Source organism: Camelina sativa, chromosome 10 (assembly GCF_000633955.1).
Source record: "Camelina sativa cultivar DH55 chromosome 10, Cs, whole genome shotgun sequence".
NCBI classification, from domain to species: domain Eukaryota; kingdom Viridiplantae; phylum Streptophyta; class Magnoliopsida; order Brassicales; family Brassicaceae; genus Camelina; species Camelina sativa.
Genome location: NC_025694.1, coordinates 434582 through 457033, shown reverse-complemented (window position 1 = coordinate 457033; position 22452 = coordinate 434582). Strand labels below are relative to the sequence as shown.

Here is a 22452-nt window from a genome sequence, read left to right as displayed (position 1 = left end):
TGGCTGTAACGTCAGCATCAATCAGAGAGAAGCAGAAAAAAAAAAAAAAAAGATCAATGAGAATTTCGCCGACAAAACGGAGCAGTAAACGATGAGTCAACAGTCATTGGCCATTTGTTGTCGGATTTTATTTTGTATTCTCTTTTTTTTTTTAATTGTTTTTCCCAAAAATTATTCCTTGATAGTAATGGTTTCTACTAATTTCTATTCTCAAATATAATAATTAAACGTGGCTAATTAGCAAATTTTAACAACAAAGATTTTTATTTCAATCGAAAGATTAATCAAAATGACTACATTTGTTTATAATAAGTACTATAGTAGTATAGTATTACATGTCACTCTTATAAGAATTCCAAAAATCATCATCTCCCTCACCATCGTCACATTCATCTCCACCACCGTCCGATCTCACGCCATCCCCACCGTCCGATTCCTTCACTCCATCTACTCCACTTGCCCGCTCCGTCTCTTCAGCCTTCTCCGGCTCCTCCTCCTACACATACAAAACAATACGACAGCGTTTTAACATTTTAGTTACAACAAAATTAACAGAATTTGGCGGCAACTATAACAAAGCTTTGGGATTATACATTCTGGGGAACATCATTTGTCTCTTCTGCCTCTGTGCCAACTTCTTCTTCTCCTTCTTCGGCTGCTTTTGCAGCCGCGGCTTCCTCTTGAAGCTTCTTAATCACGTTCGGGAAATGAATCAGTTCTGCAAAACAGAACAAAACTTTCAGATTTCTACGGCTCATCATCCCAAGAAACCTATATTATTATAGGAGAGAAAGAGAGAGAGAGAGAGAGAGAGAGAGAGAGAGAGAGAGAGAGAGAGAGAGAGAGAGAGAGAGAGAGAGAGAGAGAGAGAGAGAGAGAGAGAGAGAGAGAGAGAGAGAGAGAGAGAGAGAGAGAGAGAGAGAGAGAGAGAGAGAGAGAGAGAGAGAGAGAGAGAGAGAGAGAGAGAGAGAGAGAGAGAGAGAGAGAGAGAGAGAGAGAGAGAGAGAGAGAGAGAGAGAGAGAGAGAGAGAGAGAGAGAGAGAGAGAGAGAGAGAGAGAGAGAGAGAGAGAGAGAGAGAGAGAGAGAGAGAGAGAGAGAGAGAGAGAGAGAGAGAGAGAGAGAGAGAGAGAGAGAGAGAGAGAGAGAGAGAGAGAGAGAGAGAGAGAGAGAGAGAGAGAGAGAGAAGGGATCTCTCTTACGTTTTGGGCGAGTTGCCAATGCCTCATTAAGCTTCAATGGATATCGACGTTCTTCCAGTTTGAATTTGAGCTTCATCTGTTCACGCGTTCTATTAGGAAACAGATGTTGTATCATCGATAGATTGCTCCCAAACTCTCGAATTCCCTGCCAAAATATAAAGAAGACAATACTTATGAACAAAGAATTCAAAGTTTGACCTAAGTATTTTTTTGTCTAGTAGAGTTTCAGGGGATCTCAAGTTTACCTCATAGAAGAGTTCTGTATCTTGCTTTGACCATCGAGTTCTTGAAGTCTTGTACATGTACGTTTGATAGTTAACAGGTGAGTCTGGTTTAACTACATAAGCTTCTTGATTTTCGCTATCCTCCATACCAAATTCATCTTCTGCATCAAATCCTTGAGAATCATACTGACTCCCTGATGCATTCCCTGATGCGTTCATATCACTGCACGTAACACACCCACCCATAAGACGATGAAAAATAATAATCTAAAAGCAGTCGAATTTAATCGACTAGCGCTTCCCATTTTCGTTTGTCTGCATATATAATACCTTTCTTGGGTCGGTGGCACAACAGCTCCCTTTGCTTCTTTTTTCTGCATATTAACAAGATATAGACAATAGTAAGGAAAGGCTAGGATCCGAGCTACAAGGATATGCTAGAATTCCATAGAAACTGTAGAGCTCAAATGAACAGTGTTCTTACCTCCAGCCATTCTTTATATTCAACAAGACGTAGCATATCTCTAATAGGCAGATATTTGATTTCATCATCCGGGGTTTCAAGCAACTCCTTCTCCACTGCGACAGGAGATAAACATAAATCAATCAATATGCAGACAATAGCTAACCATAAGCTAGATGGTAATATCAGTCAGTTAGTTAGACTTACGTGTTCTCTTTTGTCGACGACTCGAATGTTTGAATTTCTTCTCTGGTTTTTCGCTTGGTGCTTCTCCACTCGTGTTTTTCCGCTTTCGACCAGAAGCTCTCTTCGATTTTCCCTTTTTTTTTCCTCTTCCAGACTGTTCTACTTCTAATGTATTATTCCCCAAACAATTTTCTTCTTCTCCTGTACCTGTATTGTTATCCGATCTGCCAGAAGCATTTTGCGCCTCCATCTCAGGAACCTGATAAAAAAAATTACAAGCAGAACCACATAAACTAATTGCTAAACTTAAAACAGTGCGGTTGTAAAAAAAAAACCCACTTTGCAATCTTACCGTCTCTCTGGGGGCTTCAGGAATATTAGGTTCTTCTTCTTGAAGATGTCCATAAGTACTGAAGTCGTTTCTTGATTCCACATTGTCCATTACTTCAGACTCGTTAGTACCCATTGAGAAATAACCAGTACCATCAACGGAGTAATGAGGCTCAGGTTCTTCAACCACAGTGTCGAGCACTCTAGGTTTTGGTTGGAGCTTCCCCGTATGTTGCACTACACAGGTACAACATTATAATTATACATTTAACAGAAGTAAGGCATATGTAACATCAATATTTCAGAGTCTAAAATTACCATATGAACTGGTGGTGCCTTCCTCCTGTACAATATCAAGAGTTTCCATGTCCAAATGACCCTCATCTTCCTGTAACAATATATCAAGACTTATCAATCAGTTCTAAATTTGCAGTAAAAGAAGTACACACATCAGTTTTAAAGAGAATATTCACAATACCCCAGTTTCAGGAGTCACAAAGTCTCGAAATATTGTAGAATCTTGTGTTCTGGAATCATCAGGAAATGCAGACGCAGCAGCGTCTATGCTATCATCACATCTTTTCCCCCCTAAATCCACGTGAGTACAAGCACGAAGAACAGATGCTTCCGTAGACCAATGAACCTCTCTTGAGACTACATTCACATTCTATAAGAAGTAATAAACTTTTTTTAATAAGAACCTGTAGCATACACTAAAAAAGCAATCCAAAAGGTAGTCATAATAGCACATTACCTCTTCTGATAATGTTTCAATGGTAGACTGGTAGATGGTTCCACTCTCTGGAACATTAGACTCAGAAGGTAAAGCCTCTGCAAATAAAAAAAGCCAACATATTAAAACACTGACAACTCCGGAACAAGATATAATAAACAAGCTGGTTGAGGGAAGAAACAAAACCGCTGGGAATAGCCGATGATCCATCTAGAGAAACAGAACCCTCTTGGCTTTGTGTTGAGAGTGTTTCCTTGGCAACATTGGTAGGCAGTGTTGTTTGGGATGTTGAAAAAGAGACTTGCTTCTTCTTAGGCTGAGGTCTACCTTTTGGTTTAAACCTTGTACCAGCCCTAACTAGTAAAATCCCAAATTCACATATGTTTCAGCCACATTAATCAATTGCAAACAAAAATATTCATGAAACAAATCAAAGTGGAATTAAGAAAAACCAGAATTACCTGCTGGAGCAGCATGATGGGAGGGATGATCATCAAAATCTAAATCCATCACTTGGTTTTTTTAATGTTTCACAGATACTCTCCCTCTCGCCAATGTATCACCAACCTCTTACAATACTGCTGGTGAATAGAAGCACTTGGTCAAACCATTGATATCTATCTAAGTGAGCCATAAAACAAGATCAATGACAGATCTGAAGATAATATCTATACGAAGTAAAGAAAAAGCAAAAACATTCGAAGCATCAACAAAGCTTTGAAATCAGACAAACTGAACATCATTCCAATTGAGTAAATTGGTTTCAAGTTTCAAGTTTTTCGTGAACGGAAAAAAATTCAACGGGCTATACGTTACCCGGCAAACCAAAGCGATTCTTTAACATAGAAATTAAAAAAAAAAAAAAACTGAAACTTGACGGAGAATTGGAAATTAGAAATACCCGTTAAACCATGAAACGATCCGTCGAATCTAGAGCATTATTGCCGTCGCTAGGGTTTAGGAGGACCTCGGAGAAGATTTGGCCGGGAAGGGTCTGCGCCTAATATAGGAGAAGAAGAATATTAATTAGGTGAAGGAGATCGTGCGGGCTAGTGGTCAATTATCACGTCTTAAAGAGTTTGGTTTTGACCTCGCACTAGGGTTCGATTCTCTCTCACTTCACGATCTACTTAAATGCTTGCATATTCTACTATTTATCATTACTCCTTAGTGGGCCTGTCGGGCTTACTACAGTTCCCCTAACATAGCCGGCCGTTTAATGAGAGGCCCAATAAAATGGGATTATGGAATTAAAAGCCCAAATCCAACCATAGTTAAATTAGTAATTTTAATTAATTGTCTCCTTCCACTGTCTGATTTTAATGTCTCACCTCCAAAATCTACAGATCAAATCTCTTCCTCGTTTTTGTGCTTCGCGGACAATTGTAAGGTTCCTGTCTTCTTCTCTTTTTTATCCTGGAATTTTAATATTTAGTTGGTCTATTTTTCAATTTCTAATTCCTCCAAAAAAAAATTCTAAGATCTGTAATCAATTTGATTTCGTTTGTTTCGCATTAACGCAAGCTTCTAAGTTTGGATCCTGAAATTATGGTTTCTAGCTCGAGGGATCTTAACAATTATTTTTGCCTTTTAACATTAATCAGCTTTTTTAGAGTTGAGCTATGGTCAAGGAGAGTGAGTACTACGACATATTAGGCGTCAAGATTGACGCTTCAGGTGCCGAGATAAAAAAAGCTTACTATGTTAAAGTAAGTCTCTTTCTGTTGTTTCTCTATGAGTTTTTGTTTCCAGTTAGTGAGTTAGATATTAGCTTCTTACATAGATTTTAAGCATAAGTTCATAGAGATGATTATGTATGTTAAGAATCAGACAGTGGATTATAAGAAATTTGAAAGCTTTTTTACGTTTTCATTATGGAGTCCAATTTTCTATGGGTTTCATTTCATGGATCTCATCTTTTTTTTTTTTTGCAGGCAAGGCAAGTTCATCCAGACAAGAACCCTGGTGATCCTCAAGCTGCTAAAAACTTTCAGGTGTTTTTTTTGCCTTCACCTTTAAAGCAAATGATACATTGATATAGAATCATCTCTATTTCTAGGTTTATATTAGTTTGCTCTACGACCTTCACGAGGGGTTTAACAAGTGTGTGTGTGTGTGTGTGATTGAATAATATACTCTCTTAGTCACTAGGTGAAGCTTACCAAGTCCTTAGCGATCCAGAGAAGCGAACAGCTTATGACAAATATGGAAAAGAAGGTGTTCAACAGTAAGTTTGAATTAAAAGATTTTGGACATTCCTTACAATTCTAGAAGTAACCTCTATAGGATTCGGTTTAAATGCTTAATTGCTGAATTCACTTCCAGGGATGCAATGGTTGATCCTGCAGCGGTATTTGGTATGCTCTTCGGTAGCGAGCTCTTTGAGGATTACGTTGGGCAACTTGCACTTGCTTCAATAGCTTCAATCGATGCTGAATTAGAATCATATGAGCCTGAGATTAGAAAACATATGCTTCAGGAAAAGATCAAAGTATGTTGTTTTCCCTCTCTGTTTAACTGTTTTCTTAGCCCTTTTTGTTTATATTTCTGTATGATGTTTCCTTGGGAATGTTATGCAGGCGATGCAAAAGGGCAGGGAAGACAAGCTCGTCGCTACACTGAAAATCAAACTCGAACCATTCGTGGAAGGACAAACCGATGAATTTGTGAACTGGGCCACTGCAGAGGCAAAACGGCTCTCTACAGCTGGTAACTATATAGTCTTTTGTCAGTTTTACAGTATCAATTAAGTTTGGCTTTTTCCCGCTCCTTAAGTAAATGAAAGGCACAAGCTTTGGCAATTAGACAAAACCAAATAAATAAACTGAATTTTGTTTGTTCTTTTTCTGTTACTTTCAGGTTTTGGTGAGGCAATGCTTCACACCGTTGGTTACATTTACACTAGAAAAGCTGCTAAAGAACTTGGAAAGGACAAACGTTACATGAAAGTACCGTTTTTAGCCGAGTGGGTTCGTGACAAAGGCCACCAAGTAAAATCTCAAGTGATGGCTGCTTCTGGTAAGAGCAACTCTTGAACTTGAATGTGAGGGCTGCTTTGGATTTTCGAAAAGAGGATTGACCAAAAAAATCTTCATTTTCCGTAGGTGCGGTCTCGTTACTTCAGCTGCAGGATGAAGTGAGCAGGCTGAATCAGGGAGTGAACAAAGAAGAGAATATTCAGAAAGCCATTGAAGCTAAAAAAGATGCAATGCTTCAATCCCTTTGGCAAATCAATGTTGTTGACATCGAATCAACCTTATCTCGTGTCTGCCAAGCAGTAAGATCCACTAGGATTGAATCTACAATGATGATCCTATATTATTACATCCATCATTACTCCGTTGTAATAATTGATCTTTTTGTTTTGGTCTCAGGTGCTTAAAGATCCAAGTGTTTCAAAGGATGTACTTCGAGCTAGAGCTAGAGGGTTGAGGAAGCTGGGAAACATTTTCCAGGTTAGTCATCATATAACAAAAAGCCGTAAGTGTTTTGGTTGGTTCTTTAAACATGTTGAAAAACTCTGCTTAACATTTCTGACAGGGTTCTAAGAAACCGTACTCTAGAGAAAACAGTTTGCGTCACGAAGAAGCTGCCGTGAAACTCCACGCCGGAGATTCATCAAAGCCGGCGTCTTAAATCAAGAAACCAAGATTCGAATCTATTGGTTCAAAACGAAACAGAACGATCGCTTTTGAAGATTATTGAATAGCATTTGTAACACGATTATATTATTTTTCTTCGTAATTTATTTTTTGCAATTCTAAATAAAATAATATTAGTATGGGGAAGTGATGTTTTCGTCTTTATATTCCCTTTCTTCGTTATACATCTTCTCTTCCGTGTTGGCTGCACAAAACTCCAGGTCGCGTATCCATGTAAGATAGATATAGAGACAGGGACAGGAGAGTATTTTATAAACTGGTCCTTGTATTATTGTAAATATTTAAAACTGGAATCTCAAATGTTTTTAATGTTTATTAAACGGCCCCATCTAACGACGTCACTAGGGAAAGTTGCCGGTTAATTATTCGTTCTCCCTCCCTTTTTGTCCTCTAACGTAACGTGGCACTACTCACCGTAAGCCACTATAAATTCCGCTAACTCTAACGGCGTCACAACTAAACCGGCTTATCTTGGTTCGATCATGGCAAAACGGTAAATTAATCTATATATACTTCACCTTTAGACAATTGATGAAAAATAATTAAAATAAACTATAGTATTGGTTCACTTCGATTTGAATTTAATTTGGGTATTCGGTACGGTTTTTAATTGTAATTACAGTACACACCTACCGGATCCTGACGGCGTTAAGTAAACCGTCGGAAAAGACTTGTATTCGTCTCTTCTTTCCCTCTCTCTCTCTCTAACAAGAGAAGGAACAAAGGCAAAGCAAAGCAAAGAGACTCTCTCTCGCTCGCAGTGCTCGTTTCCTTTTTCTCCCTTTCTAACTCTTAACAGCTTCTCTCTCTCTTCTTTAAACTGTCGTCTTCCCCTTCTCCGGCGGCTTTTGGGGACTTGTGGGGGAGCAGGTTCGATGTTCGTGACGACTCTCTTTAGCATCTATTCTGATTTGATTGTTTTGTTATTTTTTTTTTTTTTTGGTTTTTTCGGAATTTTATTCTTTGGGTATTGATTTTAGGGTTTTTGTTTATAATTTTGAGTCATCTCAACATGGTTTGCAGATTATTCGGCTTTAATCTCGGATCTGTTTGATGCTAAATTTTACTTCAATCACTACTTACTTCTTTGGTTTCCTTATTTTGATTTCTTAATTCGGATTTTGTTAGTGAAGAAGGTAGTCATAGCAGTTCCAGTGATCTAGAAACTGGTGACAAGTAGAGATATATATATATCGATTTGATTCCTTTGTTAATTCGAACTGTTAGTTTGTTATTTGATCGATGACTAGTTAACTCCCAGAGATCTTAAACATAGGGCTCTACTAATTTTGCTTGTAACCTGGACTTTTTGTTGGGGCTTTTCTGACTCTCCTGTTGATAATTTTGATTTGTCTGATTGTATTTCTCAGCTGTGGATGCTGATTGATTTGGTTTTGTGTTGTTATTTATTTTGCTAGAAAGGGATTGTTGTGCTGAGAGGTCTCTCATTCGCCAAATAATTATAAGCACTGGTCTTTGCCATAGTGCTTAATAGTTTGGAGTTATGGGGAACGCATGTTGTGTTGCTGCTCGAGACAAAATGGTGTTGCCTAATTCATTAGCTGGTGACAATTTGCAGAGGGCCAATGTCAGGCATTCTCCCAGTTGGAGTTTTCGGTGGGATAATAGAGGACGTGTAGCTGGTGAAGAAACCTCTCTCAGTTGGTTATCTGATGGGATTAGTCGCAACGATGGTTCTGAGATCAAATTTGGATCTGCTTTTGTATCATCTGAAGGGTCTCCTTTGGACAGTTTTCGTCGGACACAGTCATTGCAGAAATCTCCTGCTTCAGGTAACTATTTTCAGGTTTGTTGTGGTTAGGGTTACATTATAATCGTATTCCTCACTGGCTCAGCTTTTTTTTACTGGAACTTGTAAACTTGAGGGAAGCACCTGTTACTTGGTGTCCCTCGAGTCATGATGAGCAAAAAGGCTTGCTATGTTTATTGATAGAATTTGTCTGTTTGCTTTGTGGCTTGCTTCTGTATCTGTCTTGATCATAATCTATTTTGACAGATTTATCTTTTCCAAGATATTCTTCCATGGATACAGTCTTCGAACAGGTAAAACCGTGTTTCACCAGTAGCTGAGTCCTCTCATTTCTTTGAAATTCTACCTTTGTTGATGCCTAACCTCGCTTTTGCATTTCTATGTATCGTACAGAAAGAAAATGCTTCAACAGAGTCTGCAGCACAATCATATCCATCTCCTGCACAGTTGTCTCTTTCACTGGCTTCACAACCATCATCTTTCCCTACGTCACCACTTTCATCCCAAAGCTACTTGCAGCCTGCAAGTTCATCGACACTTAAACTGACACAGCGCCCTCGTCTATCAAAGAAAGTCTCAGATAGTCAAATCTATGGTCCGACCTCACTAAGTGGAAGCTCAGCAACTGAAGAGAGGCAGGGAACTCCTTTGAGATATGATTCTTCTCAGTCCGGACCATCTGAAGGCTGGTCATTGCAAGCCTTTTCTGAAATGATGTCATCTTCTCGCAGCGACGAGCCTTTGTCTTATGATAATGATTGCTTTGGGCTTCAACGTGACAAGATAGACCATCATGGCAATCGAATGTCCAAGCATCAGCAAATCTGCGGTGCTTGCTGTAGACCCTTGTCGGAGAAATCCTTGTGGAGCAGCCAAAAGATCTTTATGACCAACGAGCTCTCTGTGTCTGCAATTCTAGCTTGTGGGCATGTCTACCATGGGGAGTGTTTAGAGCAGATGACACTAGAAATCGATAAGTTCGACCCTTCATGCCCAATCTGCACAATGGGTGAGAAGAAAACGGCAAAGCTGTCAGAGAAAGCTTTGAAAGTAGAGATGGATTTGAAAGCTAGACACAACAAAAGACTCAGAAACCGAGTTTTGGACAGTGACTTTGATTGCGATGATTTAATAATGTTTGAGCACAGCCACAGGACAGCAGCAGCAGCAAGCAAGAGTCCTAAACTGGTCTCGAGTTCTAGTGCTACAAGCTATTCTGCTAAGCCTTTCTTGGCTCGACACTTCTCTTTTGGGTCCAGAAGTAACTATAAATCCCACAAAGAGGATCCTCCTATCAAAAAGAAAGGCTTCTTCTGGACCAAATCCAGCAAAATATGAACTTGTAAGCCTCTCTCTCCTTTTCTTGCTAGATATCTATAGAGTTGAAAGTCAAATCAGTGAATCACAAGTAAGCCTGTTGTTTCAGATTTTGCCGTGCCTGTAACTTGACTACTGTCTGAAGCATAGAAGTCGACACACAAGAACGAACACCACGGTACCATTCAATTAAAAGCAGGATATTTGTTGTTACACATTTTCCTCGTAAAGCTCAACAAAATTTGTCTTATCCATGTTTTTTTAATAATGATTACTAAATTTTCACACATGTAAAGTTACAAATTTAGATTACAAGGTTGGGGATAAATACAACATTGGATCATTAGTCTTTTTAACTATCCTGGATTTGCACAGATCAGAATCGGACTCTGAATGCAATCGATTTGGTGTAGTTTGTATTATATCTACCAGCTGGATCTCAACTAAACTCTTTTTATGTAAATGTTAATTCGTTTCTCCTTTATATTGATGGTGATTATAACATATACTAGATACAGACCCGCACATACGTGTGGGGTTGTTTTCATAAGTAATATTTGATTTCTTGTAACATATAGTTATGTTGTTGTTAATATAAATGGTTTTTTTGTGGGTTTGTGGGTTTGTGGTTATGTAGCACGTGGACACCATTAGGTACACCGTCTCTGTCTCGGAAATGTTGGAAATGTTTTGGGGACGGAAATGGCTAAGAAACAACATGGAAACGTTTCTCAGACGTTTCAAACTATTAGGGACGGCTGGTCATTGTTGGGGACAGGATAGTTGTGATTTGGGGACGTTTCCGAGACAATTCTTTCAAAAACTTAGTGTATCTGATATCTAAAAATGTTGCAAACTTCTTTGTAGCAATTTATGTTCTATAATAACCTAAATGGTTTTGTCAAAAAACCTTAATATTTTATGGAGACTGAACAAAAACCCTAATCAATATGTAGAAGATGATGATTTATTGATATATGTCTATTGAAGTACCCATGTCGTTCTTGTATCTATAAATTTTTATTTTGCCGTTTCCCGTATTATCCATTTCTAGTCCCCATAACCGCTTCAGTGCTACGTAAGTTTGTGAAAATGATTTTTTTTAAAGTACTTTTATAGGATAGTAGTAAACATATTGTTAATTACATTTTGGAGAGCTAATGTTTGTAGTTTGGATTATTCAGCTTATTTGTATTTTTGAAGTTTGTGTTTAAATTAATATATTTATATATTATATCATATCATAAAAAATATTTACAAAAATAGTTGACTTCTTTATTCTTATATTTTGACATATGGTTAATTTATATTGGATTACAATTCTTTGTTGTTAAAATGTTTAGCTATTATAGAACATAGTTTAATATCTTTTTTTTTGAACATTTTTATGTTAGATAAATTGAATATGTTACATAGAATATATTGGAATTTTATGTTCTTTTCCCGTTTTATCTCCTTCATCCTGTTTCATCCGATTACGTAATAGTTTGATTCGAAAAAAAATTATTTGATAAGATAAAATAGTTTACTTGGCTCAAATATTGCTAGATAATAATTATTTCGAATATGTTTATATTTTATTTTATATATTTACAATTTATAGATTAGTGATATATATTTAAAATATTGAAAGTAAGTCGTTTAACAAAAGTTTATTTAACAATTTTTATTATAAATCTATAATATTAAAAGATATAGATTTGTATACGTACAATTGTTGTATATGCTGGTTCCGAAACTCTAGTAATTCTGCAACTATGTTGTACACGAAATTAGGTTTCCGTCGATTCAAGCTTTACCAAAAAAATGTAAATCTTAATTGCATAATTGAATTTGATGATGATTAATAACAAAATTTTAATTTTATTAGAATCTTAACAGCTATGGTATATAGCATTAAAACTTTTTAATAGTTAAAAATTGATTTTTTCACTTACGAACCAATATCTAGAGAATTTTCAATACTTAAAAAGATATATCAGGAGTCTATTTTAAATAGTTTTATAAAATATATTAATAAACCATTTATCCACATATATATCTTATACAGTGAATGCACTTGCTCCGATTACATGTTTTCCTATTTAAAAGTCTAAACACAATAAAATCAATCACAAGTAGTATAGTCTTCACGTGACAATTAAAGTTCCTTAACTGCCTGTTTAAATGGTTTCGTACTTGTTTCTTGTGTGATCCAAGATTCTCCATGGCTAAAACCCTGCATAAACACACCCTAATTATTAGCTAATTTAAATACCAAACAATTAAATTTTTACTGTGTTTGATTCCCGAGTCGTAAAATCAAACCAAAGTTTTCCATCTACAAAAAACAAAACACACACTTTAATAATACACAAAAATAACATATAAACAAAATAAAAAAGCCAGAACGACGTAGTCATGCTTCATATCATCTAGCTCAATGAGTAGATTTGAGGATCCATATTCTATCAACTGTTCTTCCTTCTCTTCTCCATATCATAATAAGTATTTTTGATGATTAAATAAGAACTCGATTAAGCTTTTTCATCAAATGAAGGGTGTGTCATGGAAAATAAAGATCAAACTTTAACATAATATAAAATCCACCAAGTCCATAAACTAAGTAAACTTAAAGAATAAATAGATCAAAGTACCATTGGTTTGAAGAAACAATGACACACAAGGTGGAGAAATAACCATTTTCATGCTCTATTTGAACGCTGAAATCAAAATTAAAAAAACTTAAATTAGATTCTACTTCAATTAGCAAAAAAAACAAAAAGATTATGTGCTATCAAAATTGAAAAACGAAAAAAAAGGAGATATTTGTAGGCTTAACCAAAATTATTTCGAGATATATATAGGAGAATGATATAGAAAAAGTTCAATATCTATTTGAGATTTTTCATTTATTATTAAGATATTTTTGCCAAATATATTGCATTCATTTCCTAATTGTTCGTTGATGGTTTCCACAAATTTCGCCATCATATCGCCCATATTTTGTTTTGAATATTTGTTTCATGACTAAAACTACTAATTATTTCAATTATCTTCAATTAATCGATGAAATTTTATTATAGATTTTAGTTTATACTATTAATCGTTATTTATTTTAATTATATAATAATTTTTGTAAAATAGATAAGAATTTAGTAGCTCTGTTATCTAAGAACATTAAAATATTTTCATAAGTTTTAAAATAATAATTCTCGATATATATTACCTATAATTTAAATATATTCTTATTAATTAATCTGTTTGAAACCAATATAAAAGAGCATATTCCTTTTTTAGTTGTTTCATTAGTTATTTTCTTATTATTAATTATTGTTTTTTTTTTCAGAAATATATTATTAAGTTTTTAAACAAATTTGAAAATCAAAAAAAAAAATTGAAAATCTACCGTTATGTATTTCCATTTTTAATAATCATATATTTATTTTCTTTAATTAACCATGTCATTTAAAATATCAAATTAGGTTTGACCAATTCTTTACCCAATTAAATATTTATCATTATATTAAAAAATTGTTGTTTCCAGAAATATCTCTAAATATATTACCAAATTAAACATGTTTACATATATATAATTCTGAATTTAAGTGTCCGATTTTTATGGTAATAAATTTAATTTTCATAAATATTAGGTAATTGTTATTATTGGATTGTATTTGTTTGATGTGATATTGTATATGTTAGGTATTAATTGTATCCGATTTTAATCTATTTGGATCTTATCAATATCAATCTGTTTGGCTATCAATATCAATCTGTTTGGTTCTTTATTTATAGTTATCTTTATTCAGTTTTTAGTGGTATTTGATTGTAATAATTTCTAATTTTATGTTTTTTATTAAAAATACTTTCTTTTTAATAGTATAGATAGACATATCATTTCTGTACGCAAGTTAGGGGTCAGATACATCATAAATCGTTTTGAAATACCAACGGAGACATGTAGCTATGTCTGTCGGGATTATTTGGACGAATACGATTATCAGTAGGATCGTTACATATCATATGTGCTTAGTGGCAATACCCTACGCATCTGGATCCAGAATCGCGCCACGTGTCATGACATGCAGATGAATGATTAATGAATGTATAGTACAGACACGCAACCGCAAAATGTACTCACTAGCAACGTTAGGTTGAGAGTTGAGACTTGAGTATCTTCACAATGGCTGATCTGAAAGACGAACGAGGAAACCCGATATATCTCACGGACGAACACGGGAAGACAGCTCAGCTGATGGACGAGTTTGGTAACGCTATGCACCTGACAGGTGTTGCAACCACCGTCCCTCACCTCAAGGAGAGCAGCTACACGGGTCCACACCCAATCACTGCCCCAGTCACCACCACCAATACGCCTCACCACGCACAACCCATCTCCGTGTCCCACGACCCTCTTAAAGACCATGATCTCCGCTGGTTCCGCACCAACTATGTAAGATAACAATCTCATCACCTTGATACTATATAGAAGCTAGCTAGGTATATTGTAGTACATATAATTAGATATGTGCGTATGTATTGGTTTATTAATTAATTATGATCATCAAGATTCACTATGGATCATTCCAATGCTTATAAATATGTATAGACGGAGGAGGATGGTGATGAAGGAGTAGGGAGGAAAAGTAATATAACGGATGAAACTAAAACGAAGCCATCAGCTGAGCATGCGACCGGATCAGGATCGGTTCACGAGCCGCATGAGAAGAAGGATTTCTTTAAAAAGATTAAGGAGAAACTTACAGGCGGCCACCGTAATGACATGTGAAAGTTTTCCATACGGATGGTCCTGATTACTTGTAAATTGTAATGACAGACAATCAATGGTATCTTGGAATGTATTGGGGAAAAGTTGTTTGCAACCAACGGATGAGATTGCATAATAATCATCTCTCTCTCTCTCTCTCTCTCTCTCTCTCTATTCAAAACCTTTCAGTCGCGCTGGTTGGTGGACTGGTTCCGTCAATTGCCCTTCTCATAGTAACCAGAATGTTAGCTCAGTCGCACTCCTTGTGTAATAAATCATTCGATCTGATTCCGCCACCGTCTCCGGTGTTGCGGTCTACAACAACAACTTGCTCACTTCGTGTCCCTTCCTCGCCTAGAAGCAGCCGATTCTCCTTTCTGACTTCTTCTTCAAGCGTTGCTGCCGTCTCCCGTGGCCGGATCTCCCTTACTACAATGGCTTCGAACACGAAACGACCTGACCTAATCGAAAACATCCCTTCGGAACTGAGCGACATCGAGCTAGATCGATTCGCCGCTGTGGGCAATGCACTAGCTGACGCTTCCGGCGAGGTTATCAGAAAGTATTTCCGGAAGAAATTCGACATCGTCGATAAAGATGATATGAGTAAGTTTCGATTCATAGTATACAATGGAGCTTGGTGATATTGTAGGCTTATATGTGGTGACTGAGCACCAAGTTTTAGGGTAACTCTTAACTGAGAGTGAAATTGAAATTACTAAGCAACTATCATAGGGTTTGGTTGGTTGATGACCCAATGTCATTCTTTTATAATATCACTAAACTACCTTAATTTTGGATCATCTCTAGGTCCTGTTACAATCGCTGATCAAATGGCTGAAGAGGCAATGGTATCCATTATATTCCAGAATCTTCCTTCTCATGCTATGTGAGTTTCCCTTGAAAATTGGACAAAATGATTCTTGTTCCTCTTTTTTTTTTATGATATTAAGAGATGATCAATGCTTGAACCATGCTTTGCTAGATCACAATGTAATTCTAGTTGTGACTTTTGTAATTTTTATGATAGATACACACTGAAATTGTGACTTTTGTAATTTTGTAATTATAGTTGTGACTTCTGTCTAGCAGTCCATGTGTTCATCTTTATTCACACTGACAAAGCTGAAACTGTAGATTTGGTGAAGAGATGGGTTGGAGATGCAAACAGGAATCTGCTGACTATGTTTGGGTCTTGGACCCAATCGATGGAACAAAGAGCTTTATCACAGGTGCACTCGTTATTCTAATATTTTGTCATTTCCATTGTCTTATCAAGTGTTTGAGGATTTGACTGTGCTATCAATTGCTCCGTCTTAGGGAAACCCGTGTTTGGTACGTTGATAGCTTTGCTCTACAAAGGTAAACCGGTAAGACACCGACTCTGTCATTGTTTGCAAGCTTCCCATGTTTGTTGCCTAGCATGTAACCTGTTTTGTGTTAATTTTAGAGTAGTTTACGCATGCTAAATTTCTGAACTGTTTAGCAACTTCTTTGATTCTGAAGAATTGCATATGAGCTATACTAACTGACCTTGTTTTCCCTTTCAGATTCTAGGTCTAATTGATCAGCCTATTCTAAAAGAGAGATGGATAGGACTGACTGGAAGAAGAACTAAATTAAATGGGGAGGATATCTCAACGCGATCTTGCCCAAAATTATCACAAGCATATTTGTAAGTTTGCCTCCATCGAGCCATAATAGCCATACTTCTGTATTAATCTTTTCAAGGAAATAGCATGAAAAGTAGTCATATTTATACTGCGCAGATACACCACTAGCCCACATCTATTCAATGGAGAGGCAGAAAAGGCATATGCTCGAGTTAGAGACAAGGTTCTTATCTAATTGTCTATTATATTCTTACATGGAATTTAGTTAAATTGGGATTGTTCTCGGCTGGAGCATATATTACAGGCAAACAAAACTTAGATGAAACCTCCGTATGAGAATATGAAGATTAACACATCTTGCAATAGTCAGTATCTTAATTGAGCTTCTTACCCAGTTGATTTTCATATGGGTTCCTCTGTATCCCTTTTCTGTTCAGTGTTTTTCACTTGTAAATCATTTCTTTAAATTATATTGTTACAGGTGAAGATGCCATTATACGGTTGTGATTGTTATGCTTACGCTCTCCTGGCTTCTGGATTTGTCGATCTTGTTATTGAATCCGGTCTAAAGGTAACTTCTCTTTTAGACTAACACCACTATAATTTCTTGTCAAAAGTGAATGCCTAATGTACCAATCTTCAACTGGTGCTGTCCGTTCACATCTTACTAATTGAAGTCAATGTTATGCTTCGTCAGCCATATGATTTCCTTGCTCTGGTGCCTGTAATAGAAGGCGCTGGAGGTACCATAACCGATTGGAACGGTAAACCATTTTTGTGGGAAGCTTCATCCAGTGCAGTTGCGACAAGTATGTTCAATATATCGAAAAACCTTTGTTTCTTGCTCTCAGTCATAAAGTCATGAAAACAAATATCACTCTACCCCTGAATATCGAATTATTAAACATTTTATCTACCTTTTCATTTGTCACAGGCTTTAATGTAGTTGCAGCAGGAGATTCAGACATTCATCAGCAAGCTTTAGAGTCACTTGAGTGGCAGTGAAAAGCCTTCGCTGGTATGTTCTGGCCTACTTGTTGTTTCTTCATAACTTTCTTGCTATAAAACGATAATTTTGATCTTTGTTCGTGTCGTGTTTGCTTGTAAGATTTAAAAAAACTGATAGTGAGGTTATGACCCTGGTAGAGCTTCAGTTTAACTTTTCGTTTTTTTTTGAAATAGGGAAGCAGAGTTATTTTATTTTTGGCTTTTTGTTAAAGTTGTCACGATAACAGAATTAGTAATTTGCTAAAAATAGACCATTGAATATCATCAATGCTACATCCTCCACGAAATTACACCATACTCCAAAACTGGCCACACATATAACAACTCATGTTTCCTCTCTTTCATGACCTTTTTTCTCCCTCTTTTCTTCAACCACAAGCTACCCAACAAACTCCCTCATTCTTTCTTATCTTTGTTCGTCCCCATCCTTCTCTCTTCTCTCTTTCCTTCCCACCCAGGAGGGATGGAGATAAGAAAGAAACCAAACATATGCACGATTCTCATCCTTGATTTTTCTCCAAAGCCTTCCATGGCTCTCCTTCTGGCTATTCTCCTCTTCCTCTCAGGCCCTGCTGCATCCGCGGTAGCTGCCGCTGCTGGGGGACCTGCTGCTGGTTTTAAACCGGCAGATGATATTCTCATTGATTGTGGAAGCAAATCGTCATCCAAAAACCCTGATGGAAGAGTCTTTAAGAGTGACCAGGAGACGGTCCAATACATAGAAGCTAAGGAAGATATTCAGGTCTCGGCCCCGCCTTCAGACAAAATCGCTTCTCCTATCTACCTAACTGCAAGGATCTTCCGTGAGGAAGCCACCTACAAATTCCATTTGACTCGACCTGGTTGGCATTGGGTTCGCCTCCATTTCTTGGCCTTCCCTAATGACAAGTTTGATCTCCAACAAGCAACCTTTTCGGTTCTAACGGAGAAATATGTGTTGCTTCATAATTTCAAAATAACAAACAACAACAATGATAGTCAAGCTGTTCTTCAGAAGGAGTATCTCGTCAACATCACAGATGCTCAATTCTCCCTCAGGTTCAGACCTATAAAAGGTTCTGCAGCGTTCATCAATGCTATCGAAGTCGTGTCTGCTCCAGACGAACTTATCTCTGACTCCGGCACCGCCCTTTTCCCTGTCAATGGTTTCTCGGGTCTGTCTGACTACGCTTACCAGTCTGTTTACAGAGTTAATGTTGGTGGTCCCTTGATCATGCCTCAGAATGACACATTAGGAAGAACCTGGATACCGGATAAGGAATTCTTGAAAGATGAGAACTTGGCAAAGGACGTTCAAACAACCTCTTCGGCAATCAAGTACCCACCCGAAGTCACACCTTTGATTGCTCCACAGTCGGTTTATGCAACAGCTGCGGAAATGGCTAATTCTCACACCATAGACCCTAATTTCAACGTCTCCTGGAATTTCCCCTCTAACCCATCGTTTAACTACCTTATTCGGCTTCATTTCTGTGACATCGTTAGCAAGTCTCTCAATGACCTGTACTTTAATGTGTACATTAACGGGAAAACTGCCATTTCCGGGCTGGATTTGTCAACTGTCACTGGAGATCTAGCAGCTCCTTACTACAAAGATATCGTTGTGAACGCAACACTTATGAGCCCTGAGCTTCAAGTACAGATTGGTCCCATGGGAGAAGATACAGGTTCCAAAAACGCGATCTTGAACGGTGTTGAGGTTCTGAAGATGAGCAATTCCGTAAATAGTCTTGATGGAGAGTTTGGAGTTGATGGTAGAACCACTGGCATGGGGAAGCATGGTATGGTTGCAACCGCGGGGTTTGTGATGATGTTTGGAGCTTTCATTGGTCTGGGAGCCATGGTTTACAGGTGGAAGAAGAGGCCACAAGATTGGCAGAAGAGAAACAGTTTCTCTTCTTGGTTGCTACCAATACATGCCGGTGATAGCACTTTCATGACAAGCAAAGGTGGTTCTCAAAAATCCAACTTCTACAACTCAACTCTTGGCCTTGGCCGCTATTTTTCCCTTTCAGAACTTCAAGAAGCCACAAAGAACTTTGAAGCATCTCAGATTATCGGTGTTGGAGGATTCGGTAATGTCTACATTGGAACCCTCGACGATGGAACCAAAGTCGCTGTCAAACGAGGTAACCCACAGTCTGAACAAGGAATCACTGAGTTTGAGACAGAGATCCAGATGCTTTCTAAGCTCAGACACAGACACTTGGTCTCCTTGATTGGGTACTGTGACGAGAACTCAGAGATGATCTTAGTCTATGAGTTCATGTCCAATGGTCCATTCAGGGACCACTTGTACGGAAAGAATCTTGCTCCTCTAACCTGGAAACAACGACTTGAGATCTGTATTGGTTCTGCACGTGGGCTTCACTACTTACACACAGGAACAGCTCAGGGGATTATCCATCGTGATGTCAAATCCACCAACATTCTCCTCGACGACGCTTTAGTTGCTAAAGTGGCTGACTTTGGTCTTTCTAAAGATGTAGCTTTTGGACAAAACCATGTCAGTACGGCCGTGAAAGGAAGTTTTGGGTACTTGGACCCCGAATACTTTAGAAGACAGCAGCTTACTGACAAATCCGATGTTTATTCCTTTGGTGTCGTTCTTCTAGAAGCACTGTGCGCAAGACCAGCCATCAATCCTCAGCTACCAAGAGAACAGGTTAACTTAGCTGAATGGGCTATGCAATGGAAACGGAAAGGACTTCTCGAGAAGATCATTGATCCTCATTTGGCTGGAACAATTAATCCTGAATCGATGAAGAAGTTTTCTGAAGCAGCAGAAAAGTGTTTGGAAGATTACGGTGTTGATAGGCCAACAATGGGGGATGTTCTATGGAACTTGGAATATGCTCTTCAGCTTCAAGAGGCATTCACTCAGGGCAAAGCCGAAGAGACTGAGAACGCTAAGCCTGGTGCAGTGACACCTGGCTCGGTGCCGGTGTCTACTCCATCTCCGATCACACCCTCAGCCACCACCAATGCAGCAGCTGCTGTTCCGGTTCCTTCTAAAGTGGACGAGAACAATGGCACAGCCGAGGTTCAGGCCGTGGATGAACATTCTGGAACTGCAATGTTTACTCAGTTTGCTAACCTTAACGGAAGATAAAACAAACTAACAGAGAATTATTAAAAAAAGCAAAAAGAATGCACCAAAACGAGTTTGTCCTTATAAACAGTAATTGCAATAGAAAAATTTGACTTTTTAAGGTGATATATCTGTTTCTTTTTATGTTTTTTTTTTTGGTGGTCGGGGAGATGTGTGATATCTTTTATATTTTGGTGTGTATTTTATCAAACTTATATATTTTTGTATGAAGTGCAATCTGTGGGTGGATATGTATATATGTATGTATGTGTACTACTAAATGCTCTGATGCATTTACTTTACTTATCCTCCTTTATTGTAGTCGTTAATATTAGGTTACAGATACAACTTCACATTGAAACATAAGCGTTTGTGAATCTTCATATAGAATTTACATAAGCGTTTTTGTATTAGTTGTGAATCTTTATTGTTGTTGGTTTTACGGTCTGACATCTGTTTCAGACCAAGGATGAGAACAAATTTGGGTCATTTTTTTTGGCAAATAAATCTCATCTCAAAGTTGGTGTTTAAACATAAACTGGGGAACAATGTGTTTGTCCTCTCAAAGTTATTATAAAAATGAAAATGGGTAACCGATTCTCGTATTCTAGTGTAAACTCTAGTTAAGCTGTCACACTTTCAACCTTAATAAGCTATACTATGTTTTCTGTGTGTTATTCAAGCTTTGATTCTTGTTGAATGGAATTAGTTAATGTTTGGTCGACGACCTCTGTTAGTTAATAAAATCATAGAAACCTTCTTTAGATGGGTTAGTTTGGTATAATCATGGAAAGACATTAAGCTTTTCATCTTATCTTGGTAAAGAAACCTTGCAATATTATGTATAATCGTAAATGTTTGGATATGAAACTCTTCACAAGTGTTTGTAGGAGAGGAAGTATAGGTGAGAAAAGGTTAGGGTCAGTCACAGATTCGTCAAAGAATAAGAGAACCATGAAAGTAAAATAAAACATTAACCCAGAAATAGAAACCATTCCCTTCAATTAAGCAAATGACTTCTCCTTTTCTCTTTCCATTTTTTCTTCTTGTGTATATATAGATAGATGAGTAGCTTAAATCTTTCCCACAAAAGCCAAAAGAGACCCAAGTTTTTGTTTGTTTTTTTGTTTTTGTTATCTCTGTCACTATGGAAAACATAAGTGGGTTGGCTTTTGACATGGGAGAGCTAAGAAACAACCTTCCGAAAAAGTAACCACCTGATTATGGCTCTTATTGAATAATGAATATCTGGATTAGTGATCTAATATTGGAATTTTGTGAAAAAAATAGTAGAGGATTATCAAGGTACTATTCAGGGAAAGCAAGATCATTCGTGTGTATCTCAGATGTAAAATGCCTTGAAGATCTCAAGAAACCAACCCAAACGTTTGATGATGAGGATGAAGATGAAGATGATGATGTTTACAAGAAGAGGAAGAAGAAGAACAGGCAATCATCTTCATCTTCATTTTCTGCTGCTGTGAACAGCAATGTGAATTTCTCGAACTACCCTTGTCGTAGAGTCTCTAGTAGCAACCATTGTTCCTCACCTTGTGTTGGTGCTTAGGTAAAAAAAAAAACGATGGAAAAACACTTTCTCAAATTTATCACGAAGTCCCCTTTTTGGCTCGTTATTCCAAACCCAGTACTGAAAACACAAACTTCAGTGTGTGGGGTAGCCAGCCATTTGATTTTCTTTGCTTTTTTTTTTTAAAATGTTTTTGTGGTCTTCTTTTTTTTTTTTGCGCAAATTTAATGTAGATTTGGATGTGTTTGTTCCAATTTGCGCATATTATGTTTGGGACAGAATGTTGGAAAAATCCTTTTGGATGTAATCATACGCATAGAGAAATGAATAAAACATAGAATTGAATTTAGAATATTTTAAGGCAAGCAATCAAGAAGAAATTAAAATAGAATCTAAAACAAAAATACTTTTTTCAATAGAAGGAAAACATTCTACAAATTCTTTTTTTTTTTTTTATAAATAATCCTTAACATTCCTTGTTAATCCTATCATGCAACATACTGGTACATTCGAAAAACAAAGTAAGGACAATATCATAATGAGTAATTGCTTACGTGGCTAAAATCTGCGTGATTC

The 22452-nt window shown here is 37.1% G+C and overlaps 6 protein-coding genes across 13 annotated transcripts; 5 read left to right on the top strand and 1 right to left on the bottom strand.

The window, feature by feature from the left end:
- LOC104716194 (protein IWS1 homolog) lies at positions 266 to 4253 on the bottom strand. Of its 4 annotated transcripts, none has more exons than XM_010433578.2 (14): positions 4038 to 4253; positions 3598 to 3717; positions 3323 to 3493; positions 3158 to 3234; positions 2882 to 3070; positions 2722 to 2791; positions 2426 to 2640; positions 2095 to 2332; positions 1909 to 2003; positions 1755 to 1798; positions 1446 to 1647; positions 1201 to 1345; positions 594 to 718; positions 266 to 496 (listed from the first exon to the last, which is right to left on the bottom strand). In XM_010433578.2, exons 2-14 carry the CDS (start codon positions 3644 to 3646, stop codon positions 332 to 334), a joined length of 1785 nt encoding a protein of 594 aa, XP_010431880.1. In that variant the 5' UTR covers positions 3647 to 3717; positions 4038 to 4253; the 3' UTR covers positions 266 to 331. The 4 variants fall into 4 exon arrangements, with proteins under 4 accessions (XP_010431880.1, XP_010431877.1, XP_010431879.1 ...); XM_010433575.2 differs by having other exon boundaries at positions 3598 to 3757; positions 4038 to 4251; XM_010433577.2 differs by having other exon boundaries at positions 3598 to 3753; positions 4038 to 4251.
- Positions 4443 to 6981, top strand: LOC104716192 (chaperone protein dnaJ 10). Of its 3 annotated transcripts, none has more exons than XM_010433573.2 (10): positions 4443 to 4521; positions 4750 to 4845; positions 5071 to 5130; positions 5281 to 5363; positions 5462 to 5627; positions 5716 to 5845; positions 5996 to 6154; positions 6241 to 6413; positions 6511 to 6591; positions 6677 to 6981. In XM_010433573.2, exons 2-10 carry the CDS (start codon positions 4759 to 4761, stop codon positions 6770 to 6772), a joined length of 1035 nt encoding a protein of 344 aa, XP_010431875.1. In that variant the 5' UTR covers positions 4443 to 4521; positions 4750 to 4758; the 3' UTR covers positions 6773 to 6981. The 3 variants fall into 3 exon arrangements, with proteins under 3 accessions (XP_010431875.1, XP_010431873.1, XP_010431874.1); XM_010433571.2 differs by having other exon boundaries at positions 4741 to 4845; XM_010433572.2 differs by having other exon boundaries at positions 4443 to 4526; positions 4741 to 4845.
- LOC104716191 lies at positions 7497 to 10390 on the top strand. 2 transcript variants are annotated; one of them, XM_010433567.2, is made up of 5 exons: positions 7497 to 7668; positions 8217 to 8591; positions 8816 to 8862; positions 8963 to 9911; positions 9996 to 10390. In XM_010433567.2, the coding sequence occupies exons 2-4, from the start codon at positions 8303 to 8305 to the stop codon at positions 9905 to 9907; spliced, it is 1281 nt and encodes a 426-aa protein (XP_010431869.1). In that variant the 5' UTR covers positions 7497 to 7668; positions 8217 to 8302; the 3' UTR covers positions 9908 to 9911; positions 9996 to 10390. The 2 variants fall into 2 exon arrangements, with proteins under 2 accessions (XP_010431869.1, XP_010431870.1); XM_010433568.2 differs by having other exon boundaries at positions 7497 to 7675.
- Positions 13985 to 14740, top strand: LOC104716188 (late embryogenesis abundant protein-like). Its single transcript, XM_010433562.1, has 2 exons — positions 13985 to 14321; positions 14478 to 14740. Exons 1-2 carry the CDS (start codon positions 14052 to 14054, stop codon positions 14655 to 14657), a joined length of 450 nt encoding a protein of 149 aa, XP_010431864.1. The 5' UTR covers positions 13985 to 14051; the 3' UTR covers positions 14658 to 14740.
- On the top strand, positions 14685 to 22183 carry LOC104716190 (bifunctional phosphatase IMPL2, chloroplastic-like). Of its 2 annotated transcripts, none has more exons than XM_010433566.2 (10): positions 14685 to 15242; positions 15447 to 15525; positions 15774 to 15868; positions 15957 to 16006; positions 16187 to 16311; positions 16406 to 16472; positions 16731 to 16820; positions 16947 to 17058; positions 17184 to 17267; positions 21642 to 22183. In XM_010433566.2, exons 1-9 carry the CDS (start codon positions 14699 to 14701, stop codon positions 17252 to 17254), a joined length of 1233 nt encoding a protein of 410 aa, XP_010431868.1. In that variant the 5' UTR covers positions 14685 to 14698; the 3' UTR covers positions 17255 to 17267; positions 21642 to 22183. The 2 variants fall into 2 exon arrangements, with proteins under 2 accessions (XP_010431868.1, XP_010431867.1); XM_010433565.2 differs by having other exon boundaries at positions 21639 to 22183.
- Positions 17266 to 20526, top strand: LOC104716189 (probable receptor-like protein kinase At4g39110). Its single transcript, XM_010433564.2, has one exon. The coding sequence runs from the start codon at positions 17601 to 17603 to the stop codon at positions 20367 to 20369; it is 2769 nt and encodes a 922-aa protein (XP_010431866.1). The 5' UTR covers positions 17266 to 17600; the 3' UTR covers positions 20370 to 20526.